Source organism: Bos indicus x Bos taurus, chromosome 1 (assembly GCF_003369695.1).
Source record: "Bos indicus x Bos taurus breed Angus x Brahman F1 hybrid chromosome 1, Bos_hybrid_MaternalHap_v2.0, whole genome shotgun sequence".
Taxonomy (NCBI): Eukaryota; Metazoa; Chordata; class Mammalia; order Artiodactyla; family Bovidae; genus Bos; species Bos indicus x Bos taurus.
The window spans coordinates 69,276,522-69,298,999 of NC_040076.1; the positions used below are offsets into that span (position 1 = coordinate 69,276,522).

Consider the following 22,478-nt stretch of genomic DNA (forward strand, 5'->3'; position numbering starts at 1 on the left):
GTTATAGGCATAACTCATTTTATTGCACTACATTTACTGTGCTTCTGAGTCCTGCATCTTTTACATGTTGAAGGTTTGTGGCAACCATGCATCGAGCAAGTCTACCAGGGCCATTTCCCCCACAGTACTGGCTCACTTTCTGAGTCACATTATGGTAATTGTTATAATATTTCAAACCTTTTCACTATTATTAATATTACATTTCTTATGGTGATTTGTGATCAGTGATCTTTGATGTTACTACTGTGACTTGAAGGCTTAGACGATGGTTAGCATTTTTTAGCAATAAAGTATTTTAATAGTAAGATATGTACAATGTTTTTTAGACATAATGCACACACTTAACAGACTGCTGTATAGTATAAATATGACTTTTGTATGCACTAGGGAACAAAAAAAAGTGTGTGACTTGCGTTATTGTGATATTCATTTTAGTGCAGTGATCTAGAACTGAACTCACAATATTTTCAAGGTATACTTGTCTTTTAGTAGTTGCTTAGGGTTTGTAATACACCTTTTTAACTTACCACAGTCTATCTTTAAGTGATATTCTAGTACTTCACATATAGGATAAGAAACTTTCAACAGTCTATTCCTATTTCTTCCCTCCTGGCTCTTAGGCTATTGTTGCCATCCATTTTACTTCTACGTGTCTTATAAACCTCACAATTTATTATTATTTTTCATTTGTTATCATTTATGCACATGCCATATTTTTTTCTCCTAGACTGTCAGCTTGAAAGTGGGATTTGTATCTGAGTCAGTGTTGGCATTTAATAGGTGTTCAAAACCTGTGCTTTTCAATAAATGCTGAAAGAGAAGAAAGGAGGTGGTGGCAGAATGGCTGTATTGCTCACCAAGGTGAAGTCCGGGATTTGTCCGACCAATGTAGAAATATACAATGGCAGCAACACCTATGTTAACCAGGGTATAGACCCACTGGATAACAAACATGATGAGAAGGGACCCAACAGCCTGTGGAAAGAGAAGGAAGAGCAAGTCAGCTCATGGCTGAAACATGCACTAAGCAAGCCACAAGACAAGGGCCTTAAGCGGAGGAATTCCCTGTGCTCCAGTGGTTAGGACTCCACGCTTCTACTGCAGGGAACCAGGGCTTGCTTCCTGGTCTGGGAACTAAGATTCCGCAAGCCACGTGGTGTGGTCCCCTCAAAAAACAAACAAAAACCCTTGATAAGACTAGGACCTTTAGAAACAATGGTCCTCTCATCAACTTATGAATCCTATAGAAGTCTGAATAACTGAAGTTTACTTGTAATGCAAAAACCTCTTTACAGAAGATATTTGAGAAGATGTCCTGCTGAAAGTACCTTCTAATCAAAACAACCAATAAATAGATATTCTATTCTAGCTCCTTGTCCTACTCCTCTCTAAGAGAAGCAAATTAAATTATGCTAATATGGTATACCTGGAAATTCAGTGATCCAGAATTTATCAGAGATGATTATTTAAAAAGTAAACCATTGATTAAAATAAATGGTTCATTAAATGTAATCTTGCCATGTGTAGCCTCATCTAAATTCTAATATATCAGGCAATTAAAACACATTTCTCCTAATAAAGACTTTCCTCTGTCCTCCCCTCAACCCCCACCCCAAGATCACACATGTATCCACCTGAATTAAGTCTCAAGAACAGTTGAGATCAAAATGAAGGTACTCACCCCCAACAGGGAGACCCAGGGATTGCATATGTGAGTGTAGAAAGAAGTTGGTCTCCTCTGGATACCTTGTTCCTGTAGCCTGGACTTCAGGAAGAAATCTAAAAAATAAATGAGCCAAAATCCTTGGTTACTATTTTGTTATCAAAGCTTCTAGTGTTTCTATTAGCAAACACCTATGTGCTCCTCTTCTCCAATTTTGTAATTCAGTCTAAAAGACAATGTCCACTCACCTCAACCATTAGTTTCCTGGGCCACACCTGAGGCTTGTCTTTACCAGAAAGTTCACCTCCTAAATCATGATTTCAATAAATCTGCCCTCAGTCCATCACCTCTGTTTTTTTTTTTTTTCTCATTCACTCTGCTGTCTCCCACCCCAAATATTCGTAGCCTGCAGGGGGACCTTCAGTCAACTTGCCCTAATATGTTTTTGCTTCCTACCACCTACTTTCTCTTTTCATTACCCTCTTACCTAGCTTAGAGTCCATGCCCAAGACTATTAGCAGCACTCCCTTGGACAGATCATCTACCTTCTCATTTCAGCATCACTCACAAGTCTTATACCTTAAGTTAACTCATTCTCCTATGCTCTGATGTAATAAATTTACAACCTGTCCTCTCAAAAGAGAGCTTTCATATCCTTTCATCAGCAAGTCTGCCAACCTGCTTTCACCTGTGCCCTCTCTTCTGCCTTTCCATTGAGGAAGCAGATGAACAGTGCTGGCTCCTACCTAAGGCCCATCCCTATATTTGCGCCCTGCTCATTTCACCTCTGCGTCATCAAGTTTTCCATCTTCTACCAAATCATCCTCATCAAATACAAATACACTGTAATTTCTTCCAACTAAAGAAAGTTTCTGGTCATCCCCTAGCTACTGTCCTATTGTTTTTTGTCTCCCTTATAGCAAAAGTTCTCAAAAGAATCGCCTATGTGGTTTTTACCTCCTATTGTTTCCTCAACCTACTTTTAGGATAGTACACACCACTCCACTAAAACTACTCTTCCTCAGGCTGTCAGTGACTTGAATCTTTTCAAATTCAATGGTCAACTCCTCATCTCATTTGCCCTTTCTGGTAGCATCTGACACATGTGATCACTTTTTCCTGACTGAAATATATTTGTCTCCTGGTTTCTAAGATACCTTGGTCTCCTACTTTTCCTCCTATCTCACTGTCCACTACTCAGTCTCCTTCACTGGCTCGTCTCTTCCTTCTGACCCCCAAATACTTCATTCAGTCCTCAGCACTCTTCTTTACTGCAGTTAGGTGTGGTCATGTGACTAAGCTCTCACCAACAGAATGTGAACACAAGTGGTGAGTGCCAGTTCTGCACCAACGCCTTTGAGAGAGTAGGTATACCTCTTCTCTGTGCCTGAAATCTGAATATGGGAACTCAGTCTTGATTTTGTTCACGACGAGGTCCTAGGGGATCAGTTCAGTTCAGTCGCCCAGTTGTGTCTGACTCTTTGCGACACCATGGACCGCAGCACGCCAGGCCTCCCTGTCCATCACCAACTCCCGAAGTTCACCCAAACCTACGTCCATTGAGTCGGTGATGCCATCCAGCCATCTCATCCTCTGTCGTCCCCTTCTCCTCCTGCCCTCAATGTTTCCCAGCATCAGGGTCTTTTCAAATGAGTCAGTTCTTGGCATCAGGTGGCCAAAGTACTGGAGCTTCAGCTTTAGCATCAGCCCTTCCAGTGAATATTCAGGATTGATTTCCTTTAGGATGGACTGGTTGGATAGTGGAATCGTAACAATGGAAGGAGGCTGGGTCCCTGAATAATGCATGGAGGAGAGCCTCCCACTGATTTGGAACACCCCTCCTGGACTATTAGTGCAAGTGAGAAATGAAGTTCCATTGTGTTTGAGCCACTAAGTTTTTACCTATTTGTTACAGCAGTTTAGCCTCCCTTAATTAATATACCTCCAAGCAGGCTCTAGGTCCTTCTGCTACTTCTATACAATCTGTTCCTCACAAAGCCAGTGATCTTCTTTAAGGCTGGATCTTATCATATCACACCCCTAGCTAGAAGTTTCAGGGACCTTCTATTGTGGTCACCATGGCATGTGTGACTACACAGGACTGACCTCTGCGTTCCTTACTGTGCTCATCTCCTATCCATCTCCCGTGACCCATTCCTCTCCAGTCACTCCTGGGATTCTGCTGTTCTTGCAATTTGCCAATCCAGTTCCCATCTGTACCTTTACACATGCCATTTCCTCTACCTGGAACTCTTCCCTCACATCTCTGCCTGGCTCACTACTCTATACACTTCAGTTTTCCACAAAAATATCCTCTTCTTAAAAAGATCTTTTCTGACAAACCTATCTGAAACAGAACCACTATTCCCACCCTAGTTTCTATCCTGTTACCCCACTTTATGATTCATCACATGACATCACTTACTGACATTCCGTATGTGTGTTTGCTTGTTTATTATGTGTCTTTCCTGATAGAAAGCAATATCAATGACAGCAGAGACCTTCTACATCTATTCAGCATGTTCTCCATCCCTAGTCTAGAATAGTGCTTGGAAAGTGGTAAATATCCCATGCATGAGGGTACATGAATGACAAACCCACCCAGGCCCCAGAGAAGTCTGCATCCTCTCAGCATGTCTGCCTTTATCATATACTTCCAACCCACTATACTTATTTTTTACCCCTCCCTATCTTGAAGGCAAAGATTGTCTTTTGTAGCTCTAAATGTCAAATCTAGGCAGTTTGTGCATAGGAAGTGCTCAACAAATGTCTCCTTTTTAATTGTGGATTAAAAGAAACTCTTCCAGAAGACCTAGACGTTTATCCAAAGAAGGCATACAGATGGCCAAGAAGCACATGAAAAAATGCTCATCATCACTAATTATTAGGGAAATGCAAATCAAAACAACAATGATGTTTCACCTCATATGAGACAGTGGCCATCATTAAAAAGTCTACAAATAACAAATGCTGGAGAGGGTGTAGAGAAAAGGAAACCCTCCTACACTGTTGTGGGGATGTAAATCGGTGCAGCCATGATGGATAAAGGTATGGAGGTTCCTTAAGAATCTAAAAACAGAGCTGCATATGATCCAGCGATCCCACTCCTGGGCATGTATCCAGACAAAACTATAATTTGAAAAGATACATGCACCCCAATGCTCATTGCAGCACTATTTACAATAGCCAGGACACGGGAACAACCTAAATGTCCACTGACAGGTGAGTGGATAAAGCATATGTGGTACATATATACAATGGAATACTACTCAGCCATTAAAAAAGAACGAAATAATGCCATTTGCAGCAACATGGATGGACCTAGAGATCATCATACTAAGTGAAGTAAGTCAGACAGAGAAACACAGGTACCAAACGGCATCACTGGTGCGTGGACTCTAAATGCGACACCAATGAACTCATCTACCAAACAGAAACAGACTCACAGACATGGTTGCCAAGGACGAGGTCATAAGGATGGACTCATAGTTTGGGATTAGCAGACACAAACTGTTACATATAGAATGGATAAACAACAAGGTCCTACTGTCTAGCACAGGGACTATATTCAATATCCTGGGATAAGCCATAATGGAAAAGAATAGGAAAAAGAATATATATATATGTATAAGTGAATCACTTTGCTATACAGAAGTTAATACAACATTATAAATCAACTACAATAAAATAAATTTTGGAAAACTCTGCCAAGGTTTATAATTGATTTGAATTGACAGCGCTATTAAATTTTTTTTTTTTTAAGACGAACCACTGTTAAGATTGTCTTTGATTACATTGTATACTTTCAACATGCCCAAGGCATGATTCATTTTTTCAATCACAAGCTTAGTGAAATATAGTTGTTCCATTGGTTATTAAGAAGAAATATGACTGGTGAAGAACTTAGATTTTTGCCTAACTGAAACAAAATGTTTGCCAAGTGTTAAACTTACTTTTTCACACTTGATCTTACACCAACTCAATTACACTATACTCAAGGGAGCTATGAGTATATATGTGTGTTTTCTTGAGGAACTACAGGGACAGTGATAGGAAGGGGTGTGTCTTCTACGCAAGCACAGTGCAGTTTTACACATCAGCAATGCAAGGGAGAATTCAGTCAAGGATGCTCAATGACTCTGAATAGGTATGACAATATAAGCAGACAATTATTAGAATTCTGAACAGCTATGGTTTCAAAACCCTTCCAAAATGAGTGAAGGATTTTCCCCTCCCTCTTTTCAAGGATTATGCTGAAAGAAATAAGTCTTACAGATTAGTGGCAGAAGGAGACAGTTTTTCATGTTAGAAATAATAGAATAACAACTGGGAAGGCAATTTTATCAAGCTTTAGTCACAAAACGAACAGGTAAGCACCGTGTGCTTAGTCGCTCAGTCGTGTCCGACTGTTTGCAACCCCATGGACTGTAACCCTCTGGGCTCCTCTGTCTACGGGGATTCTCCAGGCAAGAATGCTGGAGTAGGTTGCCATGCCCTCCTCCAGGGGATCTTCCCAACCCAGGGATCGAACCCAGGTCTCCTGCAACTGCCAGGGGATTCTTTACCATCTGAGCCACCAGGGAAACCCTAGAATACTAGAGTGGGTAGCCTATCCCTTCTCCAGGGAAACTTCCTGATCTAGGAATTGAACCAGAGTGTCCTGCATTGCAGGCAGATTCTTTACCAGCTGAGCTACCAGGGAAGCATGTATTAGGCATGTTAAAAATACGAAATATAAGAAACATAATATATAACGTTAAATTGTCTTTTAAAATGTAGCAGTATGTCTAGCAAGTTCTATATTCATAAAACCCATGCAGACATGAAGACTTTAGGCCTGAAAGGGAAAACAATTATGTCAATTTTTTAAACCACAAATTTAAATAATTTTATAGAAATTATTTAAAATCAATATGAAGCCACCTCTGGAAATACACTCCATATTTTCATCAGGATAAACAAACACATAGTTCTGACTAGCAGGTACAAAATAAGAATGGGCACTGATATGTCCACAGGTGATCATGTTTCATGCATGTTTCAAGTTCATGTGGTATCTGATCATGTTGATTCTGCAATCTTTTAACCACTTATCAAATACTGCACATTTATTTCTAGGTTGTCATCAGCACCAAGAGTGCAGTTATGAGAATCCGGTAAATACTTATGGTTTGCTGGTCAGTTTACGGTTGTTTTCTTGAGATACACTTCCCCCAACTAGATTTACTAAGTCAGAGTGATTAGACAGTTTTATATTTCTTGTTACATCCTAAAAGTTCATTCTCCAGAGAAGATGAACCCGAGGGACTTCCAGCTACTGCAATGTGAAGAGGGCAGTAAATCCTCTCTGTAAGAGATAGGTATACAAATAGATGAAATTATCAGAAACAGTCCCTTGGGGCTCTAGAAATTTACCAAATGGGGACAAACTAAGAAGTGTTTATTTTTCTAAAACTGCTGGAGCTGAGGGTAAGAACAGTGAGAGCTTACAGTCTTCCTCCTGGGCTACTCGTATCCCCACTCCAGTTTTTAGTCGCACAGAGCTTGCCCCTGTGTCTATGTGGCCTAGGAGGCTTCCCCCTCTGCCAGCAGATCTGTGTGTGGGTTGGGAACCACAGTTGAAGCGGACTGACTTTTCCTAGTCTCTCTCAGGCTGCCCAGATCAGCGGTGTGGGGAGCTACAGTCTTTCTATGGCTCTCTCATTTCTAGAATCTCCCTATTAAATTTCTGGCTGGTACACTGCTCACCCTCACTGGTTCCACTCCCTCAGGCTAGCAAAGCCAAAAATTTCCCCATTCCATTTCTACTTGGCTCACCACATTGAGCTTATAAAGGGACAGGCCACAAATTTGCTCCCTCTGGCAACAAAACTACTGCTTTCCGAAGAAATCATGACCCCAAACCTCCTAAGTTTGATGAAAAAACTAATCAATCAATCCAAAAGGAATGACTCCATTGACCTTGCTTCCAACAATGCTTACGTATAATACCTGATTTCCACCGACCTAAATACTTTTTATTGAAATTTTTGATAGCTTAATAGATATGCAATGATATTTTAATGGTGGTTTAAATTGGATTCATTCAACCCAGGTTCGATCCCTGGATTGGGAAGATTCCCTGGAGAAAGGAATGGCTACCCACTCCAGTATTCTTGCCTGAAAAGTCCCATGGACAGTGGAGCCTGGCAGGCTACAGTCCTTAGGGTTGCAAAGAGTCGAACACAACTGAGCAACTAACATTTTCAGTACCACGGCCTAGTTCATAATAGACACTGACCCAAGCAGCATATACATACTATCCCAAAGAAAGGCAATGCAAAAAATGCTCAAACTACCGCACAATTGCACTCATCTCACACGCTAGTAAAGTAATGCTCAAAATTCTCCTAGCCAGGCTGCAGCAATACGTGAACCGGGAACTTCCTGATGTTCAAGCTGGTTTTAGAAAAGGCAGAGGAACCAGAGATCAAATTGCCAACATCTGCTGGATCATCGAAAAAGCAAGAGAGGTCCAGAAAAACATCTATTTCTGCTATAATGACTATGCCAAAGCCGTTGACTGTGTGGATCACAATAAACTGTGGAAAATTCTGAAAGAGATGGGAATACCAGACCACCTGACCTGCCTCTTGAGAAACCTATATGCAGGTCAGGAAGCAACAGTTAGAACTGGACATGGAACAACAGACTGGTTCCAAATAGGAAAAGGATATGTCAAGACTGTATATTATCACCCTGCTTGTTTAACTTCTATGCAGAGTACATCATGAGAAATGCTGGGCTGGAAGAAGCACGAGCTGGAATCAAGATTGCCAGGAGAAATATCAATAACCTCAGATATGCAGATGACACCACCCTTATGGCAGAAAGTGAAGAGGAACTAAAAAGCCTCTTGATGAAGGTGAAAGAGGAGAGTGAAAAAGCTGGCTTAAAGTTCAGCATTCAGAAAACTAAGATCATGGCATCTGGCCCCATCACTTCATGGGAAATAGATGGGGAAACAGTGTCAGACTTCATTTTTGGGGGCTCCAAAATCACTGCAGATGGTGACTGCAGCCATGAAATTAAAAGAAGCTTACTTCTTGGAAGGAAAGTTATGACCAACCTAGATAGCATATTGAAAAGCAGAGACATTACTTTGCCAACAAAGGTCTGTCTAGTCAAGGCTATGGTTTTTCCTGTGGCCATGTATGGATGTGAGAGTTGGACTGTGAAGAAAGCTGAGTGCCAAAGAATTGATGCTTTTGAACTGTGCTGTTGGGGAAGACTCTTGAGAGTCCCTTGGACTGCAAGGAGATCCAACCAGTCCATTCTAAAGGAGATCAGCCCTGGGATTTCTTTGGAAGGAATGATGCTAAAGCTGAAACTCCAGTACTTTGGCCACCTCATGCGAAGAGTTGACTCATTGGAAAAGACTCTGATGCTGGGAGGGATTGGGGGCAGGAGGAGAAGGGGACGACAGAGGATGAGATGGCTGGATGGCATCACTGACTCGATGGACGTGAGTTTGAGTGAACTCCGGGAGTTGGTGATGGACAGGGAGGCCTGGCATGCTGCGATTCATGGAGTTGCAGAGAGTCTGACACGACTGAGCAACTGAACTGAACTGAACTGATTGTGGTTTAGAACACAGATTCTACAATGAGATAGACCTGGGTTCAAATTCCAGCCGCCGCATATTCTGAGTAAGTATATAACTTCCCTAAGCCTCACCTTTGCCATCTGGAAAAAGCTAGTAACAGTGCCTAGATCTGAGCTGAGATCATCCGTATTTAAGACAGTATCTCCACACCAGGCACGTGGGACAGACTCAGTAAATGCTTCCTATTTTTAGCTACTAACAACATTCAACACTTAATCATAAAAGTTAGTTTGTTGAATGGACAGTGAGTGAGTCTGGGCACTGTTTTTTCAAATGTAAATTGCGTGTTCATTTCTTCTGACCTCTCTTTAGTGGAATCTGGATTTTGACCTTCCTGTTTTTAAAAATAATATGCTTTGGGAGGTATGCTTTTATCAGTTGTGTTTGTCGGAATAATTGTTTCCTTCTGTGACACTGCGTTGTGCAAATGTTTTTTATTTCTGTTTAATCAGATCCTTTTTGTCTTTGATGATATCTTCAATAGTCACAAATCTCTTTCTTGGGCAGCTGTTATAAATAAGGAATTTGTGGCTAAATAAGGTATCAAATACAGCCCCAAGTTAATTTTTTGATCCACTTACTCTCAACAATATATATTCACTAGTGATTTGACTCATTATTTTATGGCATCTGGTTTGTCACACTTTAGGTTCTTATAGTTTAACTCTTTCTACTCTACCTATCAATGTTTAAAATTTTTAGCCAGTATCTGTACAATTGTTAATCAATTTATTAGCCTTTACTGAGTGTTTGTCAGTGTCATGTACTGTGTGGGAATATTGTCGATGAAGACAAGGTAGAAAGACATGGTTTGTGACTAAAGGTAGCTCACAGACTAGGGGCAAAGGAATAAAACTAACATTTCTTTTCCTTAGACAGATAGATGAGTAAGCCTGAAGACAAATGTGTAAGCAAATGTATAAAACAATGTGATAAGTGTTCCTACCTTTAGTGTGGCTCAAATGTTATGCTTGCATACGAGAGGAGATCAGGGAATCCTTCTCAGAGTGGGTCTGAAAAGTCAAATGGATTTTAAACTGCAAGTCAGCATTTCAGATGGAAGAGGAGGAGCAATGCAATTGCAGCTGGCAGAATGGCATTGCAAAGGCAGGAAGGAATAAAGAATACGATGTGTTTGGGGCACACATCTGGGTGTGGCTGAACATACGTTATATGGGTTATCATGAGAAAAGTGCCCAGGAAGGTAGGGTAGGGCAAGATTGCCAAGAACCTTGCAAATCACACCAAGATGGAAGGTATTATATTCCAACGAAGGTTTTTAAGTAAAAGAGACAGGATGAGAATTTTACTCTAGAAAGATCATTCAGAGGACAGTGAAAAGGATAAAGAGGATATGTATGGGAGAATCTGGAGTCTGGAGATGAGCGTGGAGATAAACAAGAATCTGGGTGCCAAATAATGAGGGCCTGCACCAAGGTACAGGCAGCAAGAATGGAGGAGAGGGAGGGGTCAAAAAGAGCTCAGGACATTTCTAAGATGTGGCAACATCACTGATTAAATGTTGCAAAATGACCACACTTCTTTCCTGATAACCCACTAAGAAAACAGAACAGGAACTAAATAGCCATAAACCCACAAACACAAGAAGAATCAGAGAAACAAGATAAAAACAAGTCTTGGAAGGTGGAGAGGTAACAGAGGAGTAGTAACAAACTGAGCAGAGCCGAGGATGAACTCTAGGGCCCCCAGAGAGGGTGCTGGCAAGGACCAACCCAAGGTACCCTAGTGGACCACACAAAGTTCAGGACCAGGAAGTGGGACGGTGCAGGCGACCGTTCGCAAGACTGTATATGAAACAGCTGGGCATCAAGTTCTTTTCCTCTGTTCATGCAGCTGGGGAATAACTCCTCTTTGCCTGACCCCTCCCCAAGGTGTGTGTGTGTTGGTGGAGGGCAAGGGGGTTCCTCTGAAGGAATCCAACCAGAGAGGGCCTGGACTTGGGACACCAGGCATAACAAAGAGAGAGGGGATGGAGCTAGAAACTGCAGGATTCAATGACATCTGTATCCTAAGCAGTGGGGTACCTCAACTCCCTTATATCACCTGGCTCTCTGGGGGACTCCCAGGCAAGAGATTAAAGGACTCTTCTCCGGAGGAACTGAAGAGCCACAGAGGAAATCTCTAGCTAATCACACTTGGGGGTCCTCTCATGAAAAAGCCAGCTTCTTGATCACTCTACAATGAGGTGCCCTAACCAATAAGCTCTGTCCAGGACACGGGTCTTCTCAACAGCTTTTCAGGACTCACTTCTAAGGAGAAAAGGAAATCAAAAGATCAACAGATATTTTAGTAAAGCCTCCAATATAAAAGGGAGCATGAGACGAAGCCAAAGAGAAAAGAATCTAAAGATCATAGGGCAGAAAAAGACTTTAAAAGGAGAAAAACTAATATTACCTGGAAAATATTGTACCCATAAAACAAGAATGAGATGATTTTCAAATTTTTTTAAAAGATAAAGACAAATCAGATTACAACCAAGAGCTCTTGGAAATCAAGAACAGGGTAATATGACCAGCTAAAAAGATATTTCCCAGTCTCTGAGAATAGCTGGAAAGGCTAGTGAATCAATCTCAGAGGTAAACAGCCAAGGACAACACTCCAAATTATATGTCAAAGCAGTGTAGAGGGGATATCACTGCTGCAGCGACCAAGGTTCCCACACCGTTGACCCTGAAAAGCCCTGGATGGTGGAGCCAGAAATGTAGTCACCCTGAAGCCAGTATCATGCTTCCAGAGAGTTCCTCAAAGCCCTCATCTCTTCAGGTTTCCAGTTCCAAGTATCTGATTCACTTGGACTCGGCTTATCTGATTCACTGAGGTTTATTCCTGTGCCTGAACTCTGGCTGTAGGAGGGACTGGAAAACTGAGCATCTGACATTTTCAGTTTTAAGTGTGAAAGGCTTGCTTTGCCTCCCACCAACACTCATAGCACTGGAAATTCTTCTAACATAGAGAGGTCGGTAAATGCCAAGTAGGAAAAAAAAAAAGACAAAGAGGAATTCCAAGACAACAGCTTTGTAGCAGGCCTAAAGAACCGACAGACTAGAGGGGATCAGGTAGGAGCCATAGGACAGACAAGAAAAAGCAAATGGACATGATGACTGTCTTAAGAATTTGAGCATTCGGAACTTAACATTGAGAGCCATTTGCCATATTCACCGGAGTACAGAGAGAAAAATGATGACAGAAAAACCAAGCAAATGAAAAAACCATGGCAATTATTAACCCCAGGAAACAGAAGAAGTTGGACAAAAAAGGCAATGTAATCATAGTATAATATATGGCTCATAGTTAAGCAATATTTACTTAATCATGATAATATGAATACTAGCTACTAAAATTAATTTTTAAAACTGTGATGTAATTACATGGGGGACATTGGGTGAGAAATCAGAGTGGCATAAATGAGCTAGTATTCATTTATCATAATAGTAAATAAAAAAATGATATCTAAAACTGATATATCAAGAAGTAGCAATACAAATATATTATTTAGTAACATGAAGGTTAACAAGATTTGGTTGAAAGTGGGATTTTATGGGAGTGGAACTACAGGATGGAGAAGAGGGATGGTGTAGAAGAATAGGACTACTATTTCTGGCTATGTGACTTTTAATTCCACTTGGCTTATTAAACTGTACTTGTTATTTTGACAAAAATGATATGATTAAAGATTTTCAATTATGCTCCTACCATTAAGAACCATCCACCTATCTGGAGGTAAAGAAGGAAAAGAAGGTGTACAAAAGAACCCAAAGCAATTATTTTTGGACATCTCTTCTATGTCCCCTGTCTCCTCCTCTTTACCCACACTTGTCTGCACAGACCTCAGGAAACAGGTTAATGCAGAGGAAGGTACTGGGCTTCAGATACAGAGAGACCGGGGTGTGATATCCAGCCATGCAGAATACCAGCTCTGAGGAGTCTTTGTAATCTCATTGGGATGTGGGGTCTTCAGTGGTAAAATAGGAAGTGTTAACGACAATTATATGACATGCAATCATGTATGCCAAGTACCTAGAATACGGGGCTTCCCAGGTGCTGCAGTGGTAAAAAAAAAAAAAATCTGCCTGCCAACAAGAGACACAGGTTTGATCCCTGGGTCAGGAAGATCCCCTGGAGAAGGAAATGGCAACCCACTCCAGTGTTCTTGCCTGGGAAACCCACGGACAGAGGAGCCTTGCAGGCTACACAGTCCATGGGGTCACAAAGAATCAGACACAACTGAGTGAGCACAAGAAGCACGTAGAATATGGAAGACTAAACAATTCTGAGTTCTTCCCTTGGAATTTCTCATGCATCTCCTTGTCTCTGTCTGCAGATACGAGGAAGCAAAGAAAAGCTGTCCTCTTTATCACATCTCCTGTCTCTCCATCCCCCTCCTGCCTGGTTTGGGAGATTCATCCTCCAAAGACAAAACAGACTGAGCCCTTGCCCGGCAGTTGGTCACAACACACTTCCACTTCCCTTGAAAGGAGAAACTGGTTTCATTCATGTTAGCTGATTTTTGAGTAAAATGAAATTAATATTTAGTTACTAGTCATGGCTCCCAGCCCTAACATACAAGAGTAGATAGAAATTTATGCTTAAAATTAACACTCTATACCAGATTAGAATTATGAATTCAGCTGATAACTGACCATAATATTTTAAAGTAAATATCAAATGAAATTAACAAGGATTTTAAACCCAGCTATAAAATGACCTAAGGATTTGAAAGAGGCTTGTGATAACTCCCAAATTAGGAGGCCCTGGTGTGACTGCAAAGCACCCACCTTCTCTGCTTGGCCTGGGCTGGTTACTTGGCTCAGGGATGAGTTTTGCTCCATAGGCTCCCCTAGGCTGATCCCCTTCACTTCTGGGACTCTGTGCGTTCCCGTGGGGCCCCTGCCCTTCCCAGGAGGCAGTAGGCCATCCATCAGTGTCCCCAGGAGAGAAGGAAGCAGGGGACCTGAGGTCCAAGAGGAAGCTCTCTTGGAGGGTTTGCTTGCTGGCCTTCTTGGTCTTCCCCTTCTGATTCTCTAGGATCCCATGGCTCTCTCCTCCCCTGGGCTGGCTACTCTCAAGCTTCCTGGTTAGCTGGAGGAGCTGATCCATGTCCTTGGTGAATTCTAGCAGAGTGCCCTCAGAGGGGCCCTGGGCAATGCCCTCAGAGCCATAACTGGGAGCCTTCTCCAGAAGCAGGGGCTCAGAGCAGTGGAGAGCACCCAGGCCCTCCCCGGGCACCAGCTCAGGCCTCTCCGAGAGGCTGCAGCCACCCATGGACAGGGAGAAGTAAGAGTAGTCCACTGTGATGTATGTCAGCATGAAGTTGATGGTGACGATGGGGGCCAGGATGTTCACCTGACCCACGAGGACAAAGGCCATGGTCACCAAGCTGGTCAGGCAGATGGCAGCTACAGGCGTTTTATTTGGCCCTTTCTGCAGAAACAAAAGCAACATGCAGGACCATGAAATTTCACTGAAGAAAATCACATTGCATGATAGAAACACAACTCAAATTGGCTCAGCCACTTCTCCCATGTGCTTCCTGGCGTGTTAATAAGTTCATCTACAAGCTTGGGATGATGATGTCCAATCCAGAGTAACTATTAATATGGGACAATACTATAGAACATGAACTTCACAAATAGTTTTCTTTTTGTCTTTCACTGGGTTTTAAAGTCAGCTTTGGAAATCGAAGAGGTACAAAATCCATTCTTCCCAAGCTTTAATGGAGAAAACAACCTCAAGGGGAGTGGCCGACTCCAGAAAACACAGCACATTCGTTGGTGACTGAGGTGGGGAGATTCCAAAAACATGAACAAACTCTCCCACACACATTTATGCACATCTGTTACTAATGGGGGTGAGTAAGGGAGACCTGCAGGAAGACAGAAGTGGAGAAAATGTGCTAACTCCATGTACTGTGACCTGTCGCTCCATAGAAGCTACTCCTCACAGTCCCTGACATGGTTCTTGGGCCAAAAGTAACAGTGCTTCTAAGTCCTCGCCTTCCTTGACCTGAGCATTACATCCGACCCAGCTGGTTACTCCCTGGGCTCCTTGCTTCTCTTGCTGGTCCCCTTGTCACTGGCTGCTCCTCAGTCTCTGTCACTGGCCACTCCACATTTCTGAATTCTGCATTCAGAGCACTCTCCAGCTCCATCCTCAGACCCCTTCTCTTCTCTACCTATCTTCCTTCTCTAGGACCTCAATCAGGCTCATGGCCTTGAAAACCAGTTTAATGCTCGTAGCTCCCAAATTTGAAACTCCAGCTTGAAATGTTTCCCTGAAATCTAGACTTAGTCAACTGTCTACTCAACATTTCCAGCTGATGTCTAATAGGACCTCAAACCAAATATTTCCAAAACAAAACTGCTAATCCCTCGATGTCCTGCCTCTCAAATCTACTCTGCAGCTTCTCCACTTAAGAAAGTATCCATTGCATCCTTCTAGTTATTCAGTAAGCAAAATTCTTAATGATTCCTCTCATTGCCTCATTCTTCTTCAGGAAATACTGTCAGCCTTACTCTCAGGATAGACACAGGACCTAACCACTGCACCCACCTCCTTTATGCTAGCACTGTGATGGAAGGGACAGACATGTCAGCTACATCCAGACCTGATCTGTGAACCTCCCAGGTATGTTCCTCCAAGTGCATCCCCCTTACTGAGGATTGAAACAGAGTTCAACCTTCACAGGATGGAGGTAGCAAAGTCATCATTGGCCTGAGTCTCTGAGGATCAGAGGCCCTATTGGTCTGAAACACCTTCCTAGAACCCAAAGTAAAATTTTTTTTAAAAGAGTAAAGATACATTTCACTGTTTTTGAAAATTACATTTTGGATATACTTACTACAGCTATTTAGCATGCTGCTGAACTGCTGCTGCTAAGTCGCTTCAGTCGTGTCCGACTCTGTGCGACCCCATAGACGGCAGCCCACCAGGCTCCCCCGTCCCTGGGATTCTCCAGGCAAGAACACTGGAGTGGGTTGCCATTTCCTTCTCCAATGCATGAAAGTGAAAAGTGAAAGTGAAGATGCTTAATCGTGTCCTACTCCTAGTGACCCCATGGACTGCAGCCCACCAGGCTCCTCCGTCCTGGGATTCTCCAGGCAAGAGTACTGGAGTGGGTTAGCTATTTAACATACTCTAACAATAGAACTATAAAGAATAAAGTAAATTGTCAAAAACTAATGAAATAAAAGGAGGGTCTGAAATAAGTGGAAGGAGGTCTTAGGTAAACTGTAGGATATGCTAGTGATCCAGGAAGCACTATGATAAGGGTGGGTTGTAAAGTGATAAAACAGTCACACGTGGACTTCTGTTACCAAAAGACAGCACAAATAAAAGTCAAGTTGCAGAATGGGAAAAGATATTTGTTAACACATGTAACTGACAAAGAGCAATTCAGAATGTACAAGAATCCCTACAAAATAATTAGAAGACAGATAACCCACTAAAGACAATGTGCAAAAGGATGTCTATTAAACATATGAAAGATGTCCAACCTCATTAGCAATCAGGAAAATGCAAATTAAGCCTGTAGTGAGATACCATTAAACACTTACCAGATTGGCAAAAATTAAAACATCTGATAATACCAGGTATTGGCAAGAACACAGAAGAATGGGAACACTTACCAACTGCTGACAGGAGTTTAAATTAACACAACTGCTTTGGAGAAAGAGTTCAGTGCTATCTACGAAGCAAAGATATATACAACTTACAACTGAGCAATTCCACTAACAGGTCTGGAAGAACTCCACACGTGAGCCAGTCTACTACAAGGCTGTTCCCTGCACTGTCCGCAACAGTCCCAAACAGGGACATACCACGACAGCAGGATTAGTGAGAAACTGCAGCAAAGGAGGAAATGCTATACAGAGATGATAATAAACAAGCCGCTGCTATCAGCAAAAACATGGGTGAGTCACATAATGATGCCTGAAAAGCATGCCATATTTATATAAAGTTTAAAAAGCAGGCAAAACTGAACTATTTTGTTTAGATATACATATGGAGGAGGTAATCCAGAGCTGGCAAACCATGGTCCCTGGGCCAGATGTGGTCACCATCTGTTTATGTAAGCCCACAGGCTAAGGGCATGTCCCCTTGACCTCAGGAGTCTCCTAGAGACCAGAACAGAGTCCTATAAAGCAAGGTCCTTGGCCCAGGTCTAACAGTCATGCTAGCTGCTGGAAGACAGTAACTGTCATACATTACTGGTAGAAATACAAAATGATACAGCTCCCATGGAAGGTGTTTTGGCAATATCTATTAATATTAAAATGCACTGACCCTTTGACCAGCAAACTCACTTAGGAAAATTGATCCTATAGATATATCTATCTGCATATGTGTAAAATTGTACACACATACACACACACACACAAAGAGTATCCTTTGTAGCACTGTTTACTGGAAGCTATACTATCTATAGGGAACTGGTTAATAAACTACGGTATATCCACATGATGGGAAAACAATGAGAAAGTTCTTTCTATATTCATATGAAAAGACAGATTTCCAAGCTATATTAAATGAAGAAAAGCAAGGCAAAGAACAATGTACACAGACCACCACCGCTGTAAAGAGAGAGAAGGATTCATGAAAAACTAATAAAACCAGCTATGATAGGACGTGGCTATGGGTGATGAAAAAGTAGAACGACTCATGAGGGAGCAAAAATTCTCAGGGTATCTTTTTAGTTTTGAGTCCTGTACACACATTATCTTGGAGAAGGAAATGGCAACCCCCTCCAGTATTCTTGCCTCGAGAATTTCATGGACAGAAGATCCTGGCCGGCTACAGTCCAGGGGCTCACAAAGAGTTGGATACAACTGAGCGACTGAACAACTACACCTGTTACCTAATAAAAATAAATTAAAATAAAATAAAAGGCACATACCACAGGGAAGTTACTAGAGATGATAGTCACTTGTCCTACCCGTCCACACTGACTGGTAGATAAGAAGCAGAGGAAGGCAGAGAGAGGGATTAAAGATGATTTGTACCTACGTGGCATCAAACAAGAGTGGGGCTGGGGATGGGACTGGGGTGGGGAGAAACCCTGTCGTGTTTCCACAACATAGAAATCAACTACAACTTGCAATATGGGTTTGGGTGGACTCCGGGAGTTGGGGATGGACAGGGAGGCCTGGTGTGCTGTGGTTCATGGGGTCGCCAAGAGTCAGACACGACTGAGCGACTGAACTGAACTGACTGACAGCTTGCAAAACACATTATCGGGAAGTGGGGTTCTCTCGGCTTCCTTCTCTTGTCACCCCTTCAGTTTTAGGAATGTCTCATTTGATTTGACTCGACCAAGTTGTATCAGTTAGGGTTTGGGCTATGAAGATTAACAGGGAGCCCAGAGACCAGAAGTGTGAGAGTTCAGCATAAAGCGACCCCAAAGGGGAGGTGAATCTCCAGGACAGAGTTAGAGCTGCAAGGACCAGGTCCTCTCCTCAGCAAGAGGTTCTCCCCTCTAGGCTAAACTTGGAGGATCCGGAATTTATTTTTACTAAAGGTTGTGGCACTACTTCTCTCTGCTGTGGCATGGTCCATGGTGCTATTGTGACAGTTATATGGTCCATGGTGCTACTGTGACTTCGGCACCCAGTGCTGAAGTTATGACATTGACAGATGCTTTGTCCAGTGGCCCCAAACCAAAGAATCCAGAGGACAGGGGTGCAGGCTTGTTTCTCCCTACCAGAACCAGACCAGTGGCTCTTATCAGAAATACTTAAGCAATTTATTGGCCAACAGTCAGTTGAGCAGCAAAAACATACATTTCTCAAAGAAAAGGTCACTCACCCCTTGCCCCAAGCAGGCCAATGCGGGGATCACTTTCTCCTGGGCGATGCATTGCAGGATCCGGGGGGCTCCATAGAGGCCTCCCATACAGGAGGCCAAGGATGAGATGTACAAGCCCAAAAGGAATAGGAAGCCCACTAGGGACACCTGTATGAGGAGGCAGTTTCATTACTCAACATCAGAATCCGCTTCTGCTCCCTTCTGTTCCCCTGGTACCCACCCACCCACACCCCATCTGATCATAAATCCTCCAGATTCGACATCTTAGATATATTCCAAACACCTCAGATCCACCCCACCACCTTGGCACTGCCACCATTTGTTTGACCCGCCATCACTTCTTGTACGGCCTACACAGAGCTTCTCAAATTGACTGGTCTGATTCATCCAGTTCAGTTCAGTTGCTCAGTCGTGTCCGACTCTGCGACCCCGTGAATCACAGATTCATCCAGAGTGCTTGTTAAAACACAGATTTTCTGGGTCTTACCCCACAGTTTCTTGATTCAGTAGGTCTGGTATATGGCCCCAAATTTGGATATCTAACAAGTGTGTGCATGCTCAGCTGCTTCAGTCATGTCTAACCCTGTGCCACCCTCTGGACTGTAGCCCACCAGGCTCCTCTGTCCACGGGATCTTCCAGGCAAGAATACTGGAGTGGGGAGCCATTCCCTTCTCCACGGTCTAACAAGCGCCCAGGTGATACTGATGCTGATGGCCTGGGGACTATCCTTTGTGAACCACTGCCAGCAAGAATGCTAAGGGCTAAGCTCTGTCCCCAGGCCTCTGCCAGCATGACCTACATGCACACTGGTCATAATGAATGCCCCTGCCATAAAAATATCAATGGCTCCCCAATGCCCTGACATACCTGGCCCTTCATGGTCTGTGACACTTCCAGTCCCACACTCTGCACACTCAGAATCCATCAGCATGATTTCTCTGCTTGCTGGAACCCTCTGTCCACATCCCTAAGCCACTCACTGTCTGTCTCTTAAACTCCCAATTGTGCTTCAAGACTCAGCATAAACCTCTCCTCCTCCATGAGCGCACCCTCCAGCCCCTGACATGAGTGGGTGCTCCTCAGGGCTCTGCTGCACCTCAATGTGAGGTTGGGGGGCACCAGACACACTATTTCCTCCACTGGCTTCACTTCCATGGGGCTCCTATTTAGTTCATCCTGATCCACTTGGTGCCAATACAGAGATGTAAGTGTTAAATGAGAAAGTGAGATCCACATAGCCCACAAGGTACCAGCAGATAGGAGAGAGGGAAGAGTTGCTCTGCTTGGTGTCCCCTTGCAAAGATCAGTGCTGCTTGTGTGCAGCTGTGTCCCACACTCTGTCATGAGTCTGTGAGTCCATAGCCCCCTCCTGAGCTGAACTTCATCTACACCAACAGGAAAGTATTTGAGGTGCCATTTCCTTTCTATTGATATTTTACTTTAGGCAAATGCCCTGAACCGTGTATTTTTAGCGCTCATTTGTCCAGCTGTTACAGCTGCATTAGATTTCATCTTCCGTTTTGTCCCTTATACCCTTCTCCATGAAGACGTTCCTCACCGCAGTTTTTATTTCCTTGCTTTAACAATGCATCAAGCTATACTGAACACTGGCCATAAACTAGCACCAAAAATCTGTATCAGCCAGGATTCTTGACAGGAAATATTTTTTAAGCATGTGTTTACAGGATACTGGAGGGTCACAGAATCATCAGAAGGCTGAAAGATGAGGCTTGGAAAAAGGCAAGACCCAAAGCTAGCAGCACATTCAGATTCCTGAACAGGAGCAGTCTGATCAAGATGCTATCAGCACCTGCTGCCCCAAAGATGAATTCTCACCATCATCTTACCTTTGCATCATTCATGACATCTGAAGCATCTGGTGGGCCCAGCCTAAGTCACATGCCCTACCAGGGGCACAAAGGGACAGGCAAGCAAGAGTCTGGTCATTTGGGGTCCTATAATAAAAAATGGGGATCACTCCCTTCAAGACCTCACATAGGTGAATAACCCTCAAACAGTCAGGGAGGTCAGAAGTTTTGCTTACCTTAGGATAAGCCTAAGGTCCACTAAAGAGCCTACCTTTTCCTTAATTCAGTGTGGATTAGTTCTCCTTAAATGCATTACTTCATCTTTATCCCCAGTGAATCTCCCTTCTTTACTTCAGTGTCATGAATTTATGCCTATCCCACCCTACGCTATTTACCACTTTATTACTAGAAGAAATTAATGTCCTATAATATTCCCTCACTTTATTTGTATACTCTAATGGCAGGTCATCTACCCTGTGGTTAATTACACTCATGGCCCCTCTTGCCAGCATGCCATAAGCTTCTAAGTCGCCCGCACCTTGGCCCTCTGGCACACAGCGTTCAGCAAGTACTGCTGGCTGGAGTAATAAGGCTTCACAACTCCACTGTAGTTGGTGTCCTGGATGTCTCACAAAATTGTTAGAGACACTAGTCCCAGTATCAAACCCCTGACTCATTCTGAGATGCAATCATTCATCTATAGCCTTTGTTTCCACCTTCTGTTGACTTTTTTTTTTTTTTAAAAAGGACTCTGTAATAAAATTTTATCAAAAGCTTTTTGAAAATCTGACCCAGTAGTCCTCCACTCTGATTATACACACAAGTCACCCCAAGATTCTGCTATAATTGTTACAGAGTGGGACTCAGACATGGTTGATTTTTCCAAAAGCCCTCCAGGTGATTCTAAGGTGCAGTCAGGGTGAAAGCCCCTGGGCATGGTTCCCTATCTTCAATGCGTACTCCCCTCAGAGAATTCTCCATCTCAGGCAGGCATGGTATCTCCTTGCAGAAAGTTTACTGCTTCTTATCCAAAAGGTTACATATATTTGAGTGTAAAAAGTTCTTTTCCATGTGTATATATAGCCTATCCATTTACAGTGAATGTGAGTGGGAAGGAGATGGCCCAGGCTGATGTGCCTCAGTGTTGGAACTAACCTCAGGAATTCAATGAGTCTCTGGCAACATGTGGCCGGATACGGTGACCTCCATCCCAGCCAGCCTTCCCAGAAACACTCCCCAGGACCGCTGCAGAGCCCTGGGGCCAAGGGCCAGAGGGATGACCATCTAGGCATAGGAAGCTTGGTCCAGTTTGTCAACTGCATTTAAATGGACTGTCCACTTGCCACTCTTTTATGTAAAACTGTTATTCAACCAATTTTCTGAAAAAGAAACGGAACGTTGGTCCTTGCGGTTGAATGTAACAACTCCATTCTCTCTCTCCCCCACCTGAGTCCTGCCCCTTCCTTGTCATCCATCTGCCCTTGTAGGGAGCACTGAGGACAGCTTAGATACCTGGCAGAGAGCAGAGCTCTCCAGGTA

General features: G+C 43.1%; 1 protein-coding gene across 2 annotated transcripts in view; it reads right to left on the reverse strand.

Moving 5' to 3' along the window:
- The window catches only part of SLC12A8 (solute carrier family 12 member 8), a 149,051-nt gene that overhangs the window by 13,851 nt on the left and 112,722 nt on the right, over positions 1-22,478 (reverse strand). For both annotated transcript variants that reach the window (XM_027536506.1, XM_027536495.1), the window contains exons 9-12: positions 19,131-19,277; positions 14,105-14,750; positions 1,682-1,779; positions 858-975 (exon numbers count right to left, since the gene is read on the reverse strand). In XM_027536506.1, the coding sequence (XP_027392307.1) occupies positions 858-975; positions 1,682-1,779; positions 14,105-14,750; positions 19,131-19,277 (1,009 nt within the window). The remainder of the gene's footprint in view (positions 1-857; positions 976-1,681; positions 1,780-14,104; positions 14,751-19,130; positions 19,278-22,478) is intronic.